An 18,220-nucleotide genomic window follows, 5' to 3' on the forward strand; every position below is an offset into this window, starting at 1 on the left:
CTGAGCTAACATCCATGCCAGTGCTCCTCTTTTTGCTGAGGAAGACTGGCCCTGGGCTAACATCTGTGCCCATCTTCCTCCCCTTTATATGGGATGCTGCCACAGCATGGCCTGACAAGCGGTGCATCGGTGTGCGCCCAGGATCCGAACCCGGGCCGCCAGCAGCGGAGCGCAAGCACTTAACCACTACACCAACAGGCCGGCCCCCTAGAGTACATATTTTTAAAATAAAATTCTTTTGGAAACTTATAATGGTTTTGCAAGGCAGAAAGATCAAGATCTCATTCTATAGATGAATCAATTGGGCTTCCCTAAGACCCTGGAGACAGGTACATGCAACAAGAAGGTAAATATAGGTGGACTCCAAAATGCAAACTGGCCATGTTTCAAAGGCTTATTTCTTGATTATATATTTGGAATTGAGAAAACATTTTCCCTAGGGGGAGGAAAGTGATATACACAGTGTATTACTTTCCTATTGCTGCTGTAAGAAGTTACCACAAATTTGATGGCTTTTAAAACAACACAAATTTATTCTCTTACGGTTCTGGAGGTCAGGAGTCTAAATGGGTCTCACAGAGCTAACGTCAAGGTGTCGGCAGGGCTGCCTTCCTCCTGGAGGCTCTAGGGGAGCATCGGTTTCTTTGTCGTTTCCAGCTTCCAGAGGCTGCCGCGTTCCTTGGCTCGTGGCCAGCAATCCCATCGCGCCTGCATCACATCTCCTTCTCTGACTCTGACCCTCCTGCCTCCCTGTTTCACTCATAAGGCCCCTTGTGATTCCATTGGGCCCACCTGGATTACCCAGGATAATCTCCCCATCTCAAGACCCTTAATTTAATCACATCTGCCAAGTCGCTTTGCCGTGTAAAGTAACCTATTCACAGGTTTTGGGGATTAGGATGTAGACACCTTCGGGGGCCATTATTCAGTTTATGACACCCAGTTACTGGTTCTGCAAAAAGAGCTCAAAGGTTTATTTAACTCCTAATGTACCTGAAGTTTAAAGAGTAGTTGACAGGTCCTTACCCTCAAAAGGCAACTCAACCACTCACTCATTTTAAAATCTGTGTATGTCTCGATGCCATGTGAGGCACTGTGGCACAAACAGGTTTTCTATGGGGAATGCATCCAATTCCTCCCAGGAGCCCTAGAGCTCTTCTCCCACCCACTGCTCTGAGACCCTGCAGTGCTCGGTTCCCCAGCAGGCAGGGTATGTATATATCAGGGGACCCACAAAGCTGGGTATCAAGAAAATGATAGGAAGTGAAAGGATTTTATATTTCACATTTCAAAAATAGCATCCAAGTAGTAGTCATCATAAGAAAAAAACAGATCTCTGCAGGACTTAGTTTCCTTTAGTTATAAAGATTTTTTTTTTTTTGAGGGAGAGGTGGGCCACTATAGTTTTTTCAGTGTTTGAGGTTTGGGGCACCTAAAGTTCTTAATTTCCCCAGCTCTGCAATACTTCTGTGGGCTGGCACTCTTTCTTTTTTTTTTTTTCCTTTAAAAGGACAGTTTTTTTTAGAGCCGTTTTAGGTTCACAGCAAAATTGAGAGGAAGGTACAGAGATTTCGCATATGCCCACTGCCCCCACGCACACACAGCCTCTCCCATTATCAACAGCCCCCACCAGAGTGGCCCATTTGTTACAACTGATGAACCTACATTGACATCATAATCACCCAAAGTCCATAGCTTGCATTAGGGTTCACTTTTGCTGCTGTACATTCTGTGTCTGGACAAATGTATCATGACATGGATCCACCGTTATAACTTCACTGCCCTAACACTCCTCTGTGCTCCGCCTAGTCATCCCTCCTCCCACCCCTAACCTTGTTCTTTTCTTCAAAGCCCAGAAGGACTGGCCCACTTGCTGCTTTTCCGCTGCCACCACTTGCTACTTCCCTCCAGGAGGCCTCCTCCCGGCCCAGCGGCACCGACTTCCAACTTCTCCCGACTATTTTTGTTTTTCTGGGGCAAGGTTATCTACCCTAAGATTTATCCTGATGGCTATTAAAGGAAACGGAAGCAGCGGCATAGTGTCCCTTTTCTATTTGGCCACTGTCTCCATCCCCCAACCTCCGAATCTCCTAGAGAAAGGCTAAAGTATATACAAGTGATAATGACAGGTTGCTAATGGCAGAGCTGCAGGCAGATCCGTCTCCATTTTGAAGCCACACCCTGGACACTATGCTGCAGGAGTTAGGCCTGATGTGTAGGGCATGGCGAGGGCAGGGGCTAGGATGCTACCTGAGATGGGGCTGGGGCTGGCTGCTCTGCCCGCCTCCTGGTCCTCCTCCTTGGTTGCTGCAGCTAGTCCTGCTGCTGAGGGAGTAGCCTTGGGAGAAGGCGAGAAATGGGCCTGGGCAGGAGTTCTAGGAGTAACAGTCTCTGCACCAGGGACAGAGAGTCTAGGTGGTGGCAGCTGAGACCAGGGGCTGGGGCAGACGTCCTAATTGGGCACTCTCTTAGATACTGCAGAAGAAGAAACTTCTTGGAGGCCCACCCAGCTTACTGCTGTCTTCTCTGAGAAAGTTCGGCCCTCAGGAGTGAGTACCCAGAAGCCATGTCTGTGTTGCCACAGCTGATTGGCTGAAGAGTAAGCACTGGGGCCAAACTGAGCCAATCAGATGGTCTCTCTGTAGAAGCAAGGAAGGGGAAAAAGACCCTGGGCACTGCTGGAGCAGAGCTGTGTTAACGGCAGTGCTCTAGAAGCCCACAAACTCCCACGACTGAGCTACCCCAGTGTTTCCACCCTTGAGAGAACATTCCCACTAATTCTGTGAGATAAATTAGTATCCTTCCCATAAATACTTCCTTCCTCTTTTCCTTAAGCTAGACTACTGGTTCTCAACTGGGGGTGATTTTGACCCTAGAGGACATTGAGCAATGTCTGGAAACATTCTTGGTTGTGTAACTTGGCTGTATAACTGCTATGGGCATCTGGTGGGTAGAGGCCAGGGATACTGCTCAACATCCTACAATGCACAGGACAGCCCCCTACAAAGAATTATTTGGCTCAAAATGTTAATAGTGTGAGGTTGAGAAACTCTGAGCTTCACAGGGATCGTTTTTGTTGCAACCTAAGGAACACATAACTCACCTTGGTCAAATGGTCAGTCCCAGCATCACTAATGGTAGTTCAACCATATATGTTTGCTAATGTCACACTGGACACATCACTGTACATGTATTCTTGCCAGAATGTTTAACCTAAACCCATCAAGCCTGTAGATATATCTTGCAGTTTACACGAAATTAGAGGATAGGGTAATGAGCTAAACTACATATGACAAGGCAACCAGGCAAATCCAGATGGTGGGATGTTCTGTAGGGCAGCTGCCCAGTCTCTTCACAAGTCAACATTATATGAAAAGGGACTATGCCTGATAATAAAAGGAAGAGACATAACTGGACCCCAAAATATGTGGTCTTAGATCAGATACCATCTTGGAAAAACCAACCTTAAAGGATATTTTAGGGTCAACCAGGGAAATTTGTATATGGTTGTGGTATTAGAGGAAATACAATTTTATTAAAATGAAAAGATAGAGATTATTGTCTGAAATAAGCATAGAAAAAGATCCAGAAGGCTATGCACGAAGGTTTTAACATTGGCAATCTCTGAGTGGTGGGAATATGCTGTTTAAACTTCTTTTTTACTTATCTATATTTTCAGATTTTCTACAGTGTACATATACTTCTTCTATAATATTAAAAGGTTATTAGAAATAACTAATAGACTTTCGAACTTAAGCAAGTGATAGGTATGTTGGGGGCTGTCTGCCAGCAAATTTTTCTATAACTAGGAAGGGTGGGAATTCATCCGGAGACCACAAAAGATGTTAGCTACATGGGGGACACTTACCAAAGGTGTTCAAAACAAAAGGCTAGAGAGAGAGAATTTTGTGGTTCCCCGTCAAAAATGGAACCAAAGTTCTGGACTCCTAGTGTACTGGCAAGTACAACAGTGTGTGTGTATGCATACATACACATGTGCATAAGCAGAAAATAAAGCAACAATGAACAAATCAGTATAATTGGGGGGCAGGGGGAAATTAAGGGAAGAGGGACAAACAGTCATATCCTTAATAAAACACTGCAGAGAAGTTCTGCAATCATTTATTTGGAGAACAGACTCCAATGGCTTTCAGTGGGAGCAGGACGGAAGCAGCTGCCACTTAAATGGTGTTCTGAAATATGAAATTATCTAAATTGTTAAATGGGTATCTAGCTCAGACAGCACATTTGCAGAATGAGATTTTAAGGGGCGTGGGATGCTGTGATTTCAAGATTTCATGCATTTGCTCAAGCCAGCATTAAATAGCTGGAGAGGCAAGCAGGTAATCAAGGAACGCTCTCCCTAGCAAACCCAGGGAGAGAGAGTCTCCCCACCCGCCAGATGCTGCGTCCCTTTTCCAGGGTCAGGAAATGAACTCTGATGAGGAAGAAAGCACCTGTTACAGCGTTCAGGGACGGGCAGGCTGAGGGCTCATCTGTGCGCCTGTATTTGTGATCTGCATAAACTGACTGGTGGTGCTGCAATTCCATCCTCAGCCGCAAGAGCTGAATGGCCACCTCAGCTTCCATTCTCCTGCCGCTCCTCCAGGTTCCAGAACGCCCTGTAATTTACAGCTTGTCACCCAGAGCTTCCGTGGGAAACATTTCAGGGCCCCAGCATACGTGAGTTTCACTTGACATGCTTTTTGTATTTTCCCCCCAAGCATGGGCCACAGCCACATCCTTAGCCAATTAAAGGGCGTGTTCGGTGCTTAGAACTGATGAAGAGCAGCAGGTATCTCAGGGCTCTGGAATCCCCGGGGAGCTCAAAAGGTGCAGAGAAGCCACCATCCCAGTCTTAGCCAGCTGGGTGACCGGGTGAGTCCTCAAGGGATGTCCTTTGGAATTGGCCACAGCTTAACTCCTATGCACTTTCCCTCCCCAGCATCTAACCTGAATGCTCGTGTACAAAAAATAATGCCTGCCACATTTAGATGTGTTTAAAATACCGTTTCTGGAACACACTGCAACTAAAAACAAATGGCTATCATCATTTTCTAACCAGGATTCTCCACGAATTGTTTTGTAGTCCCTGGAGTCTGCATCTCTTTTAACCACGGGAATTATAAATTAATATATTACCCCGATAGGTAGTTTAGGATGATGATGTATAATACACGTTTTCTATTTTCCATTTAGCCCTATATAATTTTAAAGAGAAGTGCGGTGCCTGCTAGTCTCCTAGGACTCTTCTGACCTTTTTCGGCTTTGTTTAAATTAATTAATACTAAGCGGTTGTTATGTGCCCAGCACACAATGTCCTCCAGAAAAACATAAAAATGTCCCTGCCTGTGAGACCCTTACAAAGTAAAGAGTCAAGATATATGCAAAATACCTAGAGTCCAAGTATAAGAAAGTACATGACCAGATAGATATGAACAAAAATCTTGTTTGAATGTGAGACTCACTTCATTCATTCATCCATCCATACATTCATTCACTCACGCCACAAATATTTACATACTTAATATGTGGCAGGGCCTGTGTGACAGGCACTTCTGGCTAGCTTCCCCAACAGCTATTCCCAGCCCCTTATCCTTTGTCCATTTCTCTCACTACAGAGGCTGAAAAAGAATAAACCACTTGCCCAGGCTCCTTTGCAGCTACGGGAGACTCAGTTCTGGCCAATGAGCTATAAAGGGAAAGTCTACTGGGGATCTTTTTTTTTTTTTTTTAAAGATTTTATTTATTTATTTTTTCCCCCCAAAGCCCCAGTAGATAGTTGTGTGTCATAGCTGCACATCCTTCTAGTTGCTGCATGTGGGACGCGGCCTCAGCATGGCCAGAGAAGCAGCGCGTCAGTGTGAGCCCGGGATCCGAACCCGGGTCGCCAGCAGTGGAGCGCGCTCACTTAACCACCAAGCCACGGGGCCGGCCCAGGATCTTTTTTTTGTGTGTGTGTGAGGAAGATCAGCCCTGAGCTAACATCCATGCCAATCCTCCTCTTTTTGCTGAGGAAGACTGGCCCTGAGCTAACATCCGTGCCCATCTTCCTCCACTTTATGCGGGATGCCACCACAGCATGGCCTGACAAGTGGTGCGTCGGTGTGCGCCTGGGATCTGAGCCCGGGCCACCAGCAGCGGAGCACGTGCACTTAACGACTACGCCACAGGGCCAGTCCCCTACTGGGGATCTTTTGACAAGGACAAAGTCTTGTGAGTTAAAAGCCTTTGCCCCTTTTTCCTGCCTTGAATGAGGATGTGATGCCTGGAGCTGTGGCAGTCACCTTATGACTTTGAAGTGACAAGCATGAGGCCCAAATGTCAACACTGAGGATGGCAAACCAAAAAGACTGAGAATTCTGGTCACTGAGCAGACACCACTGCTAACAGCCATGCCTCTGACATCTTATGTGAGAAAAACAAATCTCCAGTAGTTTAAGGCACTGTTGATTGGCCATTCCACCACCTGCAGCTGAAAGCATTTGTAACTTCCAGCTGGGTATAATAGCACTCAACAATAGAGACAATTACAAATGTATTGTGTGTGACCCTAGAGAATCAGGAGGTAGAGGCAAACCTAAGCTAGCCTAGGCATGGGACAGCTTAGTGATGAATACAATGAGCCCTGAGTGACAAATAAAGGCCAGGGAAAGAGCATCAGGCAGACAGAATGTTCTGTTCTGAAGGGGGCAGGAAGACGGTGTGTTTGAGGAACTAAGAGAAGTCCCGTAGGGCATATGTGTAGGGTAAGAGTCAGGTGAGGTGGGCAGGGGCTGGAGCCTTCTGGGCCACATGGGCTCTGACAAAGATGTGCTGCTTTGCTCCATGAACAATGAATGGGAAGCCCCCGCAGAGTTTTAAGCAGGAGCAAGTCATCATACACTATCCTTTTTGAAAAGTGTCCCTTGGTCAGGGATGGGGTGGGAGATGGAGAAAGGGGAGGTGGTATGTGGCTATGAAAGGGCAACAGGAGGGATCCTTGTGATGATGGAGATGTCCTGTACCTTGAATGTATCAATGTCAATATCCCGGTTGTGATGTTGTACTATAATTTTGCAAGATGTTATTATTGGGGGTAACTGGTAATATAGGATCTATTATTTCTTACAACTGCATGAGAATCTACAATTATCTCAAAGTTAAAAGTTCAGTGAAAAAAAGTGTCTCCTGGTTTCAACATGGAGAGTGGATGAGAGGGGGTAAGGATGGGAGAGGGGACGACTCCAAGTCATCCAGAGAGCATCCCACCAGGGAGGTGGGATGAGAGGAGTGGACTGATTCGAGAAGTATCCGGGAGGTACGATGGAGACTCACTGATGGATCCTACGTGGGAGGTGAAGAGGAAGAAGTGCAGAATGACTCCCAGGTTCCTGCCTGGAGCTGGTGGGTGGATTCTGGCATCTTTTACTGCGATAGGACACAAAGGAAGAGGAGCAGGTTTCATGGTGGTGGTGGAGGGACAGGGGAGGCAGGCACAGCCAGCTCATGTTTGGGCAACTTAAGTTTAAGGAGCCAAGGAACTATCCAGGTAGAGATTCTGAGTGGGCATTTGGAAAGGCGATCACCTTAAAACAGAACTAAAAGTGAAATTTCCCTCCTTCAGCATCTCTTCCTATTCCACTGCCTGCCTTCCAGGAAAATACAAGAGAGTAAGAAAACGTTCGCCCCCCTCGCCAGATCACACTTTCAGCCCTTCTCTCTACTCGCTTACTTGCTCTCCCCACACACGAGTGAGCCCAGATCCGACTGGGAAACACCCGACATCGTGGTACCAGGTTTGATTAGCGGGGTGGGGAGGGGGACACTGCTGAAGTCCATGCCCACATACAGCACGCCCTCTGCCCTCTCCTGACTCCTTTCACTTCCTGTGCCCACTGCAGGTCTCAGCCCCATTTCCTCTCTCCACGTAGGGCCAGAGCCTGCTTTCTAGAAGCAGTCTTGACTTTCTTCCGAGCTCTCTGTTCCGCCTGCAGCTAGCGTGAGAAGCGGGCCTGCTGTCCTCAGCTATGCAGCTGGTCGTCCCAGCAACCTTGGGGTCTGCTGTCTAAACCTAGCCAGCTCTCTCTGAGCTTGTGTCTAAGCAGGTGCGTCCCCAGGTTTAGACTGAGGGCTGGAGGTAGGAGACTTCACTTTGGCCTCAGGCCTATGGGGTAACTCTATCTAATCTAGCTATTACCTGAGATCCTAGCATAAGATGCTTGCCAGTGAATGAAGTGGCATGAGGGAAAGGCAGGAAAGAAAGAACTATATATTGAAAACCACCCTTGAAAACCCTCTAGGAAGGTGTCATGTTAGAAATAGACTGTCAATCCGTTTTCCTTCCTGAGTTGGGAGACATCATCACTGATGAAGTAGCCGACTTTCATTTAGGAGCCATGTTGCACAAACCAACCCCACATGTCTTTGAACCCTGGACTCACACTTCACACCATGAGATGCACACTCCGAGAGGCCCCTGGGAGCTGCCATTGGCTGGGGAGCAGTGGGGTCATGATCCTCCTCAGGCTCATTCCAGGGCTGCAGGGAACTGCACATGCTAGCTGCAGTTATTACTCTATTTTCTTGCCAAATGGATAGATCTGTTTCATGTAAGATAAATGTGTACATAATATCACCCTCTATACTCTCTTTTCCCTTTGACTAATCATCCTTGGCAGATGCTCCATGTTCAAAATCCTGAAGGAGAGGATGGATGAGAGACATCCTGAACACCATTAATTTGGGACCTATTCTTCTAGATCTTTTTCTATGTATTTTATACACACATACACATAATTTTTTACATAAATAGGAACATACTATACATATTCTGCAACTTAATATTTTCACTGAACAATAAAATCTTGGTGATTCCCCCCCACAGACACATATCAACAGACATAGATCTACCACATTCTTTTTTTTTTTTTTTGAAGAGAGGACGATTGGCCCTGTGCTAACATCTGTTGCCAATCTTACTCTTGTTTTTTTCTTTTTTCTCCCCAAAGCTCCGGTACATAGTTGTGTATCATAGTTGTAGAGTTGTAGCTCTTCTACATGGGATGCCACCTCAGCATGGCTTGATGAGCGGTGAGTAGGTCTGCACCCAGGATCCAAACCAGCGAACCCTGGGCCACCGAAGCAGAACGTGCAAACCTAACCACTGGCCCATACCACATTCTTTTAAACTATTCCATAGTATGGATATTCTATATTGTAACCATGTGCCACTGTTGAACATTTTTCTTAGCTGCGTCTAGTTTTTGCTACTTCAAATATGACTACAATAAACATCCTATGTACATACACCTTTGCATATTTATGTGAATATTTCTAGAAGATAAATTAATAGACATGAAATTGCTAGATCAGAGTATGTATTTTGAAAATTAAAAAACTACTGCTGAATTGCCCTCCAACAATGTTTAAAGTTTTCACTCCCAACCACACTTATATTCCCAACACTATATATTATCAATTTTTTAATTTTTGCCAATCTGATGGATAAAAAAGGGTATCTCATTTAAGCTTTATTTCTTTGATACTAGAGAGATCGAATGTCTTCTCAAATGTTTATTGGCAATTTCTGTTTTTTTCTTTGAGAAATTTTTGTTTATATCTAAAAATGTTTTCCATTGGGTTGTTTGTAGGTTTCTTATAGATTTTTAGGAGCTCTATTATGATGGATATTAATCTTCTGTTGTAAATATCTCTTCTAGTCTGACACATCATTTATTTATATATAATGTCTGTAATTTAACAATTTTTGTTTTAAAGGAGATCTTCTGGGTATTAAGTCTTGCTTAAGTAGGCCCTCTCTGCCTCAAAATTATACTGTTAGAAATTCTTTTATATTTTTTTCTAATGCTTTTATAGGTTTAATTTTTGTGTTTATTTCTGGAATTTTTGTGAACTTATGATATGAGATAGGGCTCTGGCTTTACATTTTTCCCAAATATCTTGGGGCTAATTGTCTCAGTGCCAATTCCTAATTGTTCTTTTCCCACTGATTCAAAACACCACCTTTATAATATATCAAATTCCTATATACACACACACCTCTCTCTCTAGACTCTGTTCTTTTCCATTGATCTATTTGTCTATTTTAGCCCCATCAGGATCACATTTGCTAATTACTATAGCTCTAGAGTATGTTTTGACGTCTTGTAGGACACATACACCATTGCCCACCACTACTAACACCACCAAAATTTTTTAGCTATTCTTAAACATTTTTTTCTTCTACATAAGCTTTATAAATGGGTCAAATTTAATTTTCTAAAAATCTGTGACTTAAATGGTTTTGTATTGAGTAATTTGGGCATAGTTGATGTCTTAACAATATTGAGTCTTCCCATCCAGGAACACAGAATATCCCTTCGTTTATTCAACTCTTCCTTTATACCTGTATGTAGAGATTTGCAGTTTTCTCAATCACACTTTGCATATTTCTTGTTAGCTTTATTCCTAGGTGTCATAATTTTTGTTGTTATTGTGAATGGTATATTTTTCCATTATATCTTATAATTGACTCTTGCTAATCTATAGGAAAGCTATTGACTGTAATATATTGATCCTGAATTTAGATGCTTTAATGAGTTCTTTATTAGTTCTAATAGTATTTAGTTGATTCTTTAGAATCTTCTATTTAGAGAAGTATTGACAGCTGCAAAGATTACATTTGTGTATATTCCCTTCTAATATTAACACTTTCTATTTGTTCTTCTGGTCTAATTCCATTGCCTACAGTTGCCAGCACAACTTTAATACTTGTTACTAACTTTACAAGGGAACAATTCTAATATGTTACATAATGTAAGTATAAGGCTTGCTTTAAATTTCTGGGAGACAAAGTCTTTATTAAGCTATGGATGTTTTCTTTTATTCTCTACCTCACTAAGACTTATCAGAACTAAGTTTTCAATTTAACCAGCTTATTTTCAATGTGTTGAACTGTTATTCAATTCTTTATATAAAAAGCAGTCCTGGGCTGGCCCTGTGCCTTAGCAGTTAAGTGTGCGTGCTCCACTGCTGGTGGCCCGGGTTCGGATCCCGGGCGTGCATCGACACACTGCTTCTCCGGCCATGCTGAGGCCGCGTCCCACATACAGCAACTAGAAGGATGTGCAACTGTGACATACAAATATCTACTGGGGCTTTGGGGGAAAAAACAAAAAAAAAAAAAGAAGCAGTCCTCATGTAAAATTTTAATGACCACGTACTCTATTTCATGAAGACAGTATGTCTGTGTCTGTGTCAGAGACCTCTGATGCCATTAGAGTTGGTATATGTTAAAAATGTAGAACTAGAAATATTTTTTGGAGCACATCAAAACAAATCACATATTTATGCTACTGGTAATTTAATGTGAATCCCTCACCTTGAAATCATCAGGAATGAGGAGTTTTGATGTTCGTAGAAAATTCAAGATATATCTGAACATCTGTCCATCTCTGTCAATGAAATAGTGCTGTTTGAGACTGTCCAAAACAATGGGCTCTGTACCATCAAAAAGTCTTCCGATTCTGTGATAGAAAAGAGGAAACAGTGAAGACGATTAGAATCAATTGTTCAGCCACTAAGACTAAGAGCTACTGTTTCGTGTCACTGTCAAAGGTAGCACTTTCAAAGATGGCAGTCAGGAAAAATCACTCATGAAGTAGTTATGGTGCCCTGAGAAGTAGTGGCCCCTGCTTGATAAATATCTCAGAACCACACAATTCAAAATAGTCTCAGCCTTTCTCAAGTAAATTCTTTTATTCACTGTCTTTTACCTGTAAAGAAAATGTTCCTGACATGGTGATTATGGCTAAGTGCTGTCACTGTAATAGAAGAGCATGTCTTTCCCTCTGTGTTACTTAAAACAACCTTCTCTTCTGCTTTAAAAAAATGTTATTGCTCCACAGTATCTTTTAAACAGATTCTATGAAAAAAGCAATTTTGTTTTTAAGAAATCTGTTTTCTGAGCTTTCCCTATCCATGAATCCCAAACTTTTAAAAAATAAAGCAATGCGTATATGGTAACATATACATTTAATTATAAAAAAGAATAATTGAAAATATCACTTGTCTAAGAGAATATGTTTTCCATTAACAATATACAGTCTAGTTTTTTAGGTCTCAGCAAAAATCACTTGTAACAGCCAGGAATCATTATAAAATATAAATATTTGACCACACAAAAAATATGACCTAGTTCTGGAACATAAGTGGCTATAGGTAATTTTTACAAACAGGAATCCATAATATGTTCTTTGCATTTTAGAGTAAACTTTTGAACAATGTGCTACAGGTAAAGCATTTTCAATCCATTATTCTTTATCCCTTTAAGGAAGGCTGGCCCTACACACTTTAGTATATATTTAGTTAATAGAAAGTGGTCACATCCATACTATGAACAAGCAGAAGGCTGGCTAATAACAGACAAATATCCTATATCAGAAAATAGAATTTACATACTAGCAATCACTTCCTTGACCAAAAGGTGCATTTTACTTTTCACTAACAGTGTAGGCAAGCAAATGGCCCCATTTTTTAATGAAAAGCTTTTGCAGAACTCATCATAATTGATGAGAACTGATTAGGAATATCGTTTTGTGGCTCTGAAGATGATTTTGAAATCATACATTTTCTAATCTTATGTTGAAATGGGCCAGATGTAATGGTAAATCAATAATTCCACCCCTCTTAAAATACAACGAACAAATAAGAAAGCTATTCCCCTCTCTCCCAAAAAAGAAAGGTGTGTGAATTTCTGTTTCAATAAAAATCTTTTAAAGATAATTAGAGGGCCGGCCCCGTGTCTTAGCGGTTAGGTGCGCACGCTCCGCTGCTGGCGGCCTGGGTTTGGATCCCAGGCGTGCACCGATGCACCACTTCTCCGGCCATGCTGAGGCCGTGTCCCACATACAGCAACTAGAAGGATGTGCAACTACGACATACAACTATCTACTGGGGCTTTGGGGAAAAAGAAAGAAATAAATAAAATTATTAAAAAAAAATAATAAAGATAATTAGAAAACTCATGTCCTACCTGAAGGTAGTAAGTACAAAGAAGAAAGCAACTAATTACAGTCAGGTCATATTTCTAAAACTCAATATACTTTTCTCAGCTAATGTTTTTGTCCAACTTTCCATGAATTGAAGGTGATTATCCAGGGTGTGGATTACAACCATTCAAGGATTCTTTCACTGCATGCTACCTTGTCATTCATTTCTCATTAACACATCAATCAAACGGTAGGCTACATAAAGAAGGGGCAGTGAGACTAAAATACACCTAGTTACTTATTTATGGAGCTTCCAGGACAGACTGGTGCAGTATCGTAAAGAATGAGACTTGTTTGCCTATTATTAAAACATTTTATTCTTCCCTGTTAATAACCTGATAAATTTACAGTTGACAGGGGAAGAAAACGGAGTTATATTTATTAAGTGCTTTCCAGATACTCTGAACTATCCTACTCACTTTATGTCTAACAAATCCATTATCCTCCTTTTAAAGATGAAGAAATAGGCTCAAAATGATGAGTAACTTGCCCAACTAGATAAGTAGCATTGGGGGATTTGGGCACAGTCTGTTTGATCTTAAAGGGGCCTCCCTACAATGACTGGAATGAAAAGAATTACTACTATGGAATGAAAGCTTTTGATCTAGAGTTTTTTTTTTTTTTTAAAGATTTTATTTATTTATTTTTCCCCCAACGCCCCAGTAGATAGTTGTCTGTCATAGCTGCACATCCTTCCAGTTGCTGTACGTGGGACGCGGCCTCAGCATGGCCAGAGAAGCGGTGTGTCGGTGCGATCCTGGGATCTGAACCCAGGCCGCCAGCAGCGGAGCGCACGCACTTAACCGCCAAGCCACGGGGCCGGCCCTGATCTAGAGTTTTTATTTCTATCTTATATTTGTTCAGCAAGAGCTTTACAATGAAATCCAAGAGTGTATACTGATTATTTTTGTAGCCTGAAATAAATCAGTATCAATGATTGCAAGTCACTTTAGTAAAGAGGTGAAAATATTTTATTCTTAAACAAATCCTATGCTTTTTATTCTTAAATGCTCATTTTTTAAATTTAGACTTGGACTTAACTCCGGTCAGAATGAGTGATTAATACATCTTTACGGAATGAGTAAAGAAGTGACTGTGTAGAGAGGGGAATGAGGCCTGGCCAGTTACTAGCTGCAGTCTGGGTGAATTCTGGGTGACTTCTCTGCGTCTGCATGTCTTTTATAAAATGGTCAGTTTTCTTTTATAAAATTACCCTAAGTTTTTCTCAGGGTTGATGAGAAAATCAAATGGGGTCATGGCATACTTAAAAAGAACACAGCAATATAAGGTATCCCAAACTAGCAAATAAAAATGTCTATGGGGCAGCCGCGTGGTGTAGCGGTTAAGTGCCTGTGCTCCCCTGCTGCGGGCCTGGGGTTGGGATCCCCGTGTGCACCGAGGCACCCCTTGTCAGGCCATGCTGTGGTGGTGTCCCATATAAAGTGGAGGAACATGGGCACAGATGTTAGCCCAGGGCCAGTCTTCCTCAGCAAAAAGAGGAGGATTGGCATGGATGTTAGCTCAGGGCTGATCTTCCTCACCAAAAAAAAAAATGTCTAGGAAAGCAGCTGGTAGAAGACTGCAAGCACTGAGAAACAGGATTAAAGGAGAAAAGGGAACAATCTTGGCAGAAGTGTATCGTTATAGATCTTTCCAAGATAGGAGAGACATTTAAATGGTTTTTAGGAAGGAAAAAAAAAAAAATCCACCTTTGGCAGCTGCAGGAAATTGGGCACACTTGCAATCAGAAGCACATTCACAGCCGACTTACGCAAAATAGGAAAAGTCGCGAAGGAAGGAGCAGGAGGGAAATCTGAAAGGAGGCCCAGCGCGGGATGGAGAAGCGGCAGCGGCCTCTGGGCCAGGAGCGGGAGAAGTCGGGTCTCCAGGCGGACTCATTCAAGACGGAAGGCCACGAGAAGCTGAGGAGGAAGGAGTGGACTCCAGCGGGCAGATGGGACACCCCAGCCGGGCCGCGGCCCCGTGTGCGGAGCAGCGAGGCCCGGAACCTGCGGCGGCCGCAGCCTAGGCCGCGAGCTTGCGCTTGGCGGCCCAGGAGGGCGGGGCGAGGGCCTGAAGGTGGTGGGAGAACCTTCCCGGCCTCCTGCTCCGGGCGGAGGAAGCTGTGTGGTCCCTGGGGGCTGGGAGGGCAAGGACGGTGAAGAGAAGAGGGAAAGGCTTGGAAAGGAAGACCCGTGGGCCAGGCCCATGCACATTCCTGAGGCGAAAGGCCTCTCGGTGAAGAAAGAATCCCCGTGTTTGAGGCAACAAATGTTAGGAGTAATAAAAGGAAGCACAGTGCTGCTGATTTTCTTCTAGGTTTAAAAGGAGGAAGGTTTTGTATTGTGAAAACAATGCAGCAGGACAGGGTGGTGCCAGTGATCATAAAATGGCGTCCTTGGGTGGGTTTTGAGATCAGCCTGAATGGGGTGTGGAAAAGCATTGTTTGGCTGCACAAGTAGAGGGGACATCAGCACGGGCTATATTTCTTGTGGACATACGAATGGAGTTACAAATCAAACTGCAGTGATTTGTAAACTCTGGGGTCTGAAAACTATGTGGAACTGATTACAGTTTACTAACCTTGGAGAACATTCCTGTTTTCCAACTGACCAAGACCAAGCTGGTCCAGATGATGTATGGCTGCCTTTCATTTTTTTTTTAAACATTCATTGAACCAAGTGGCAATGCTGAGAAAAACTTCCTTCCACAATTTTATTTTTTTTTTTAACATTTGTTTTTTAACATTTTATTTTGGACAATTTAAAACTTATGTGAAAGCAGGGAAAATATAATGAACCCCTCTGTGTCCATCCAGCCTCAAAAGCTATCAACTCTTGTCTGATTTGTTTCACCTATATCTCTATGCCTCCCTCTCCCCCACTAGGATTTTTAAAGTAAATCCCAAACATCCTATCATTTTATCTGTAAATATTTCATTAGCTAATAGGATTATAAAGGTTCACTGAAAATATGCATGAACAGATACTGAAATATATTCATGTTTCTTGCTTTTTAATGTTAGCACTCTGTTGATTACACTTGTTTATCGAGCAAATAATGCAGGACCAAATCTCCGAGGAAATTAAGCTCCTTTTGGTGGAAAGTAAGTCTGGTTTCCCACTATGGCTCCCCCTTCCCTGGCATTAAAGAATGAAAGAGTATAGGGATAGGATCTGACTTACCTGGCTGAGTGGGAATCAGTCATTAAGAATTTATTTTTTCTTATGTATGCATTCATTTATAGGACCTGGTTTCTCTAATTTACTGTGACTTAGTTCCTGAAGAATTTCTCTTTCCTTCTTTATTGTGTAGTCACTCAGTTATTCATTCATTCTTTCCACCAGTATTCACTGAGTCTGACCATGCGAAATACAGGGGATGCAGTGGTGAACAAGCCACACTCCTTGCTTTCGTGGAATTTAAGAGTCTGTGGGGCTGGGAATGCAGATCAAGTGCGGTGTGATGGAGCGTGTCACTGGGTGTGTAGAGCGGGCTAGGGAGTACACAGGAGGCGCACCCAACTCACTTTGAGGAGGCAGGGAAGAAAGAGAAAGTTCACTGGAGACCTGAAGGACAAGCAGAAGTTGGCCAAGTACAGGGGCGGGGGGTAAGGTTAGGTAAGAAAGGAGATGGGGAGGGAAGATACGGAGGCTTGAAGCTGGAAAAAACCTGACGTGACTACTCTCCACTGCCGCGTAGAGTCAGGCTGACTGAAAATTGAGGCTGGAGGAGCAGGACTCAGATCCCGCAGAGCTGTACAAGCCAGGTCAAGGAGTTTGGATTTGGTTTCAAGGGCGATGGGGACTGATGTAAGGCTATGCTCTCAGCAATGTTAAGGAAAAGAGCAAATTTAAAAGTGAGAATTGAAATATCATATCTGACATCACGTCTCACAGATCCAGCTTGTGGCTTATCCAATCCTGTCTCCTCTGCCTTGCTTTTCACTGGGTCATTTGCATACAGCCATGGTTCTTAACCCTGGCTCCACAATGGAATCACCTGGGGGGGAGCTTTTAAAAAATACTGATGCCCAGCACCACACATGCTGATGTAACTATTGGCCAGGCATCTGCGTTTCTTAAAAAGCTCCCCAAGCAAGTCTAATGAACAGTGGAGTTGAGAACCAGAGCCCAGGAGGATGAGCAGAGAGACTAGAGAGGACCAAGTCAATGTCATCGACTTGAGATGCTTTCAGTTAGTCATTCTGTCACTCTGAACTGTCACAGCACTTTTTCTTAAATAGCCAAACACACTTTTAGAAGTGAAGGATCTCCAGGGTGACCTAATTCAACCTCCCACTTTACAAATGGAGAGAGTTCCAAATATGTAATGCTCAAGGAGGCACAGCTGGCTAGACACAGAGCTGGCTCTAAACCCGCCATGCTGCCCCTGGGGTGATGGGCAGAGGACGGTCACATTCAAGCCCATGCAGGACAACTGATCTAATGCTAGTTACTATTTATTGAATAGCATTATGTGCCAAAGAGTGAGGTGGCTGTCTTACGGACTTTAACTCATTTCATTCTTAAGAGTGATCCTAGAGGTGGCCATATCATTCCCATTTCACAGATGAGTAAACTGAAGCCCAGAATGGCTGTCACATGGCTTAGGTTCCAACCTAGGTCTGATTCTAAAGCCTGTGTTCTTGACCACTACATATAATGCCTTTTCATTTATAATTTCAAAACAACAACGACAACAAAGAAGAAGAAGACAACTGAACAACTTCCCTTGAGAAATGCACAATTTTTATAGTTCAAGAGAGTTTGCTAATGTTGCATGTTATCCCAAGCAAGTTTGGTTATTATCAACTTTGTGGGAAATGAATTTACTTAACAGCTGGGATACAAAAAGTTGAGGCTCAGGGGCTTGGTGTAGTTGAGGGCTCCTATACTGAGAAGAGACCCTACACTGAAGGGAACTTAATGGGACCAAAACACCCCAAGCCTCACGCTGTTGGTACCCCCATGAAGGGGCATAATAGGGGCTGGGAAAGTGAGGATTCTTAGGACAATGAAAACTTCTGGAGAGAGGGATACACATGAGGTTCTAGCTCCATATACCTTGCAGCTGTGGTGTCCCATATTAGCTGTGTCCCTACACTGAGTCCTGACAAAGGCCTGTGAGGTTTCCCTATAGCTAAGGAAATTTAGCTTGGAGTGGTTTCCCATGCCCAATTCACCTTC

The 18,220-nt window shown here is 43.3% G+C and overlaps 1 protein-coding gene across 3 annotated transcripts in view; it reads right to left on the reverse strand.

Annotated features, from left to right (window-relative positions):
• Positions 1-18,220, reverse strand: part of KCTD1 (potassium channel tetramerization domain containing 1) — a 186,646-nt gene that overhangs the window by 9,493 nt on the left and 158,933 nt on the right. For all 3 annotated transcript variants that reach the window (XM_014780254.2, XM_004420980.3, XM_087439092.1), the window contains exon 3: positions 11,363-11,507. In XM_014780254.2, coding sequence (XP_014635740.1) covers positions 11,363-11,507 — 145 coding nt within the window. The remainder of the gene's footprint in view (positions 1-11,362; positions 11,508-18,220) is intronic.

This window comes from Ceratotherium simum, chromosome 14 (assembly GCF_057802395.1).
Source record: "Ceratotherium simum simum isolate JZ-2026a chromosome 14, ASM5780239v1, whole genome shotgun sequence".
Taxonomy (NCBI): domain Eukaryota; kingdom Metazoa; phylum Chordata; class Mammalia; order Perissodactyla; family Rhinocerotidae; genus Ceratotherium; species Ceratotherium simum.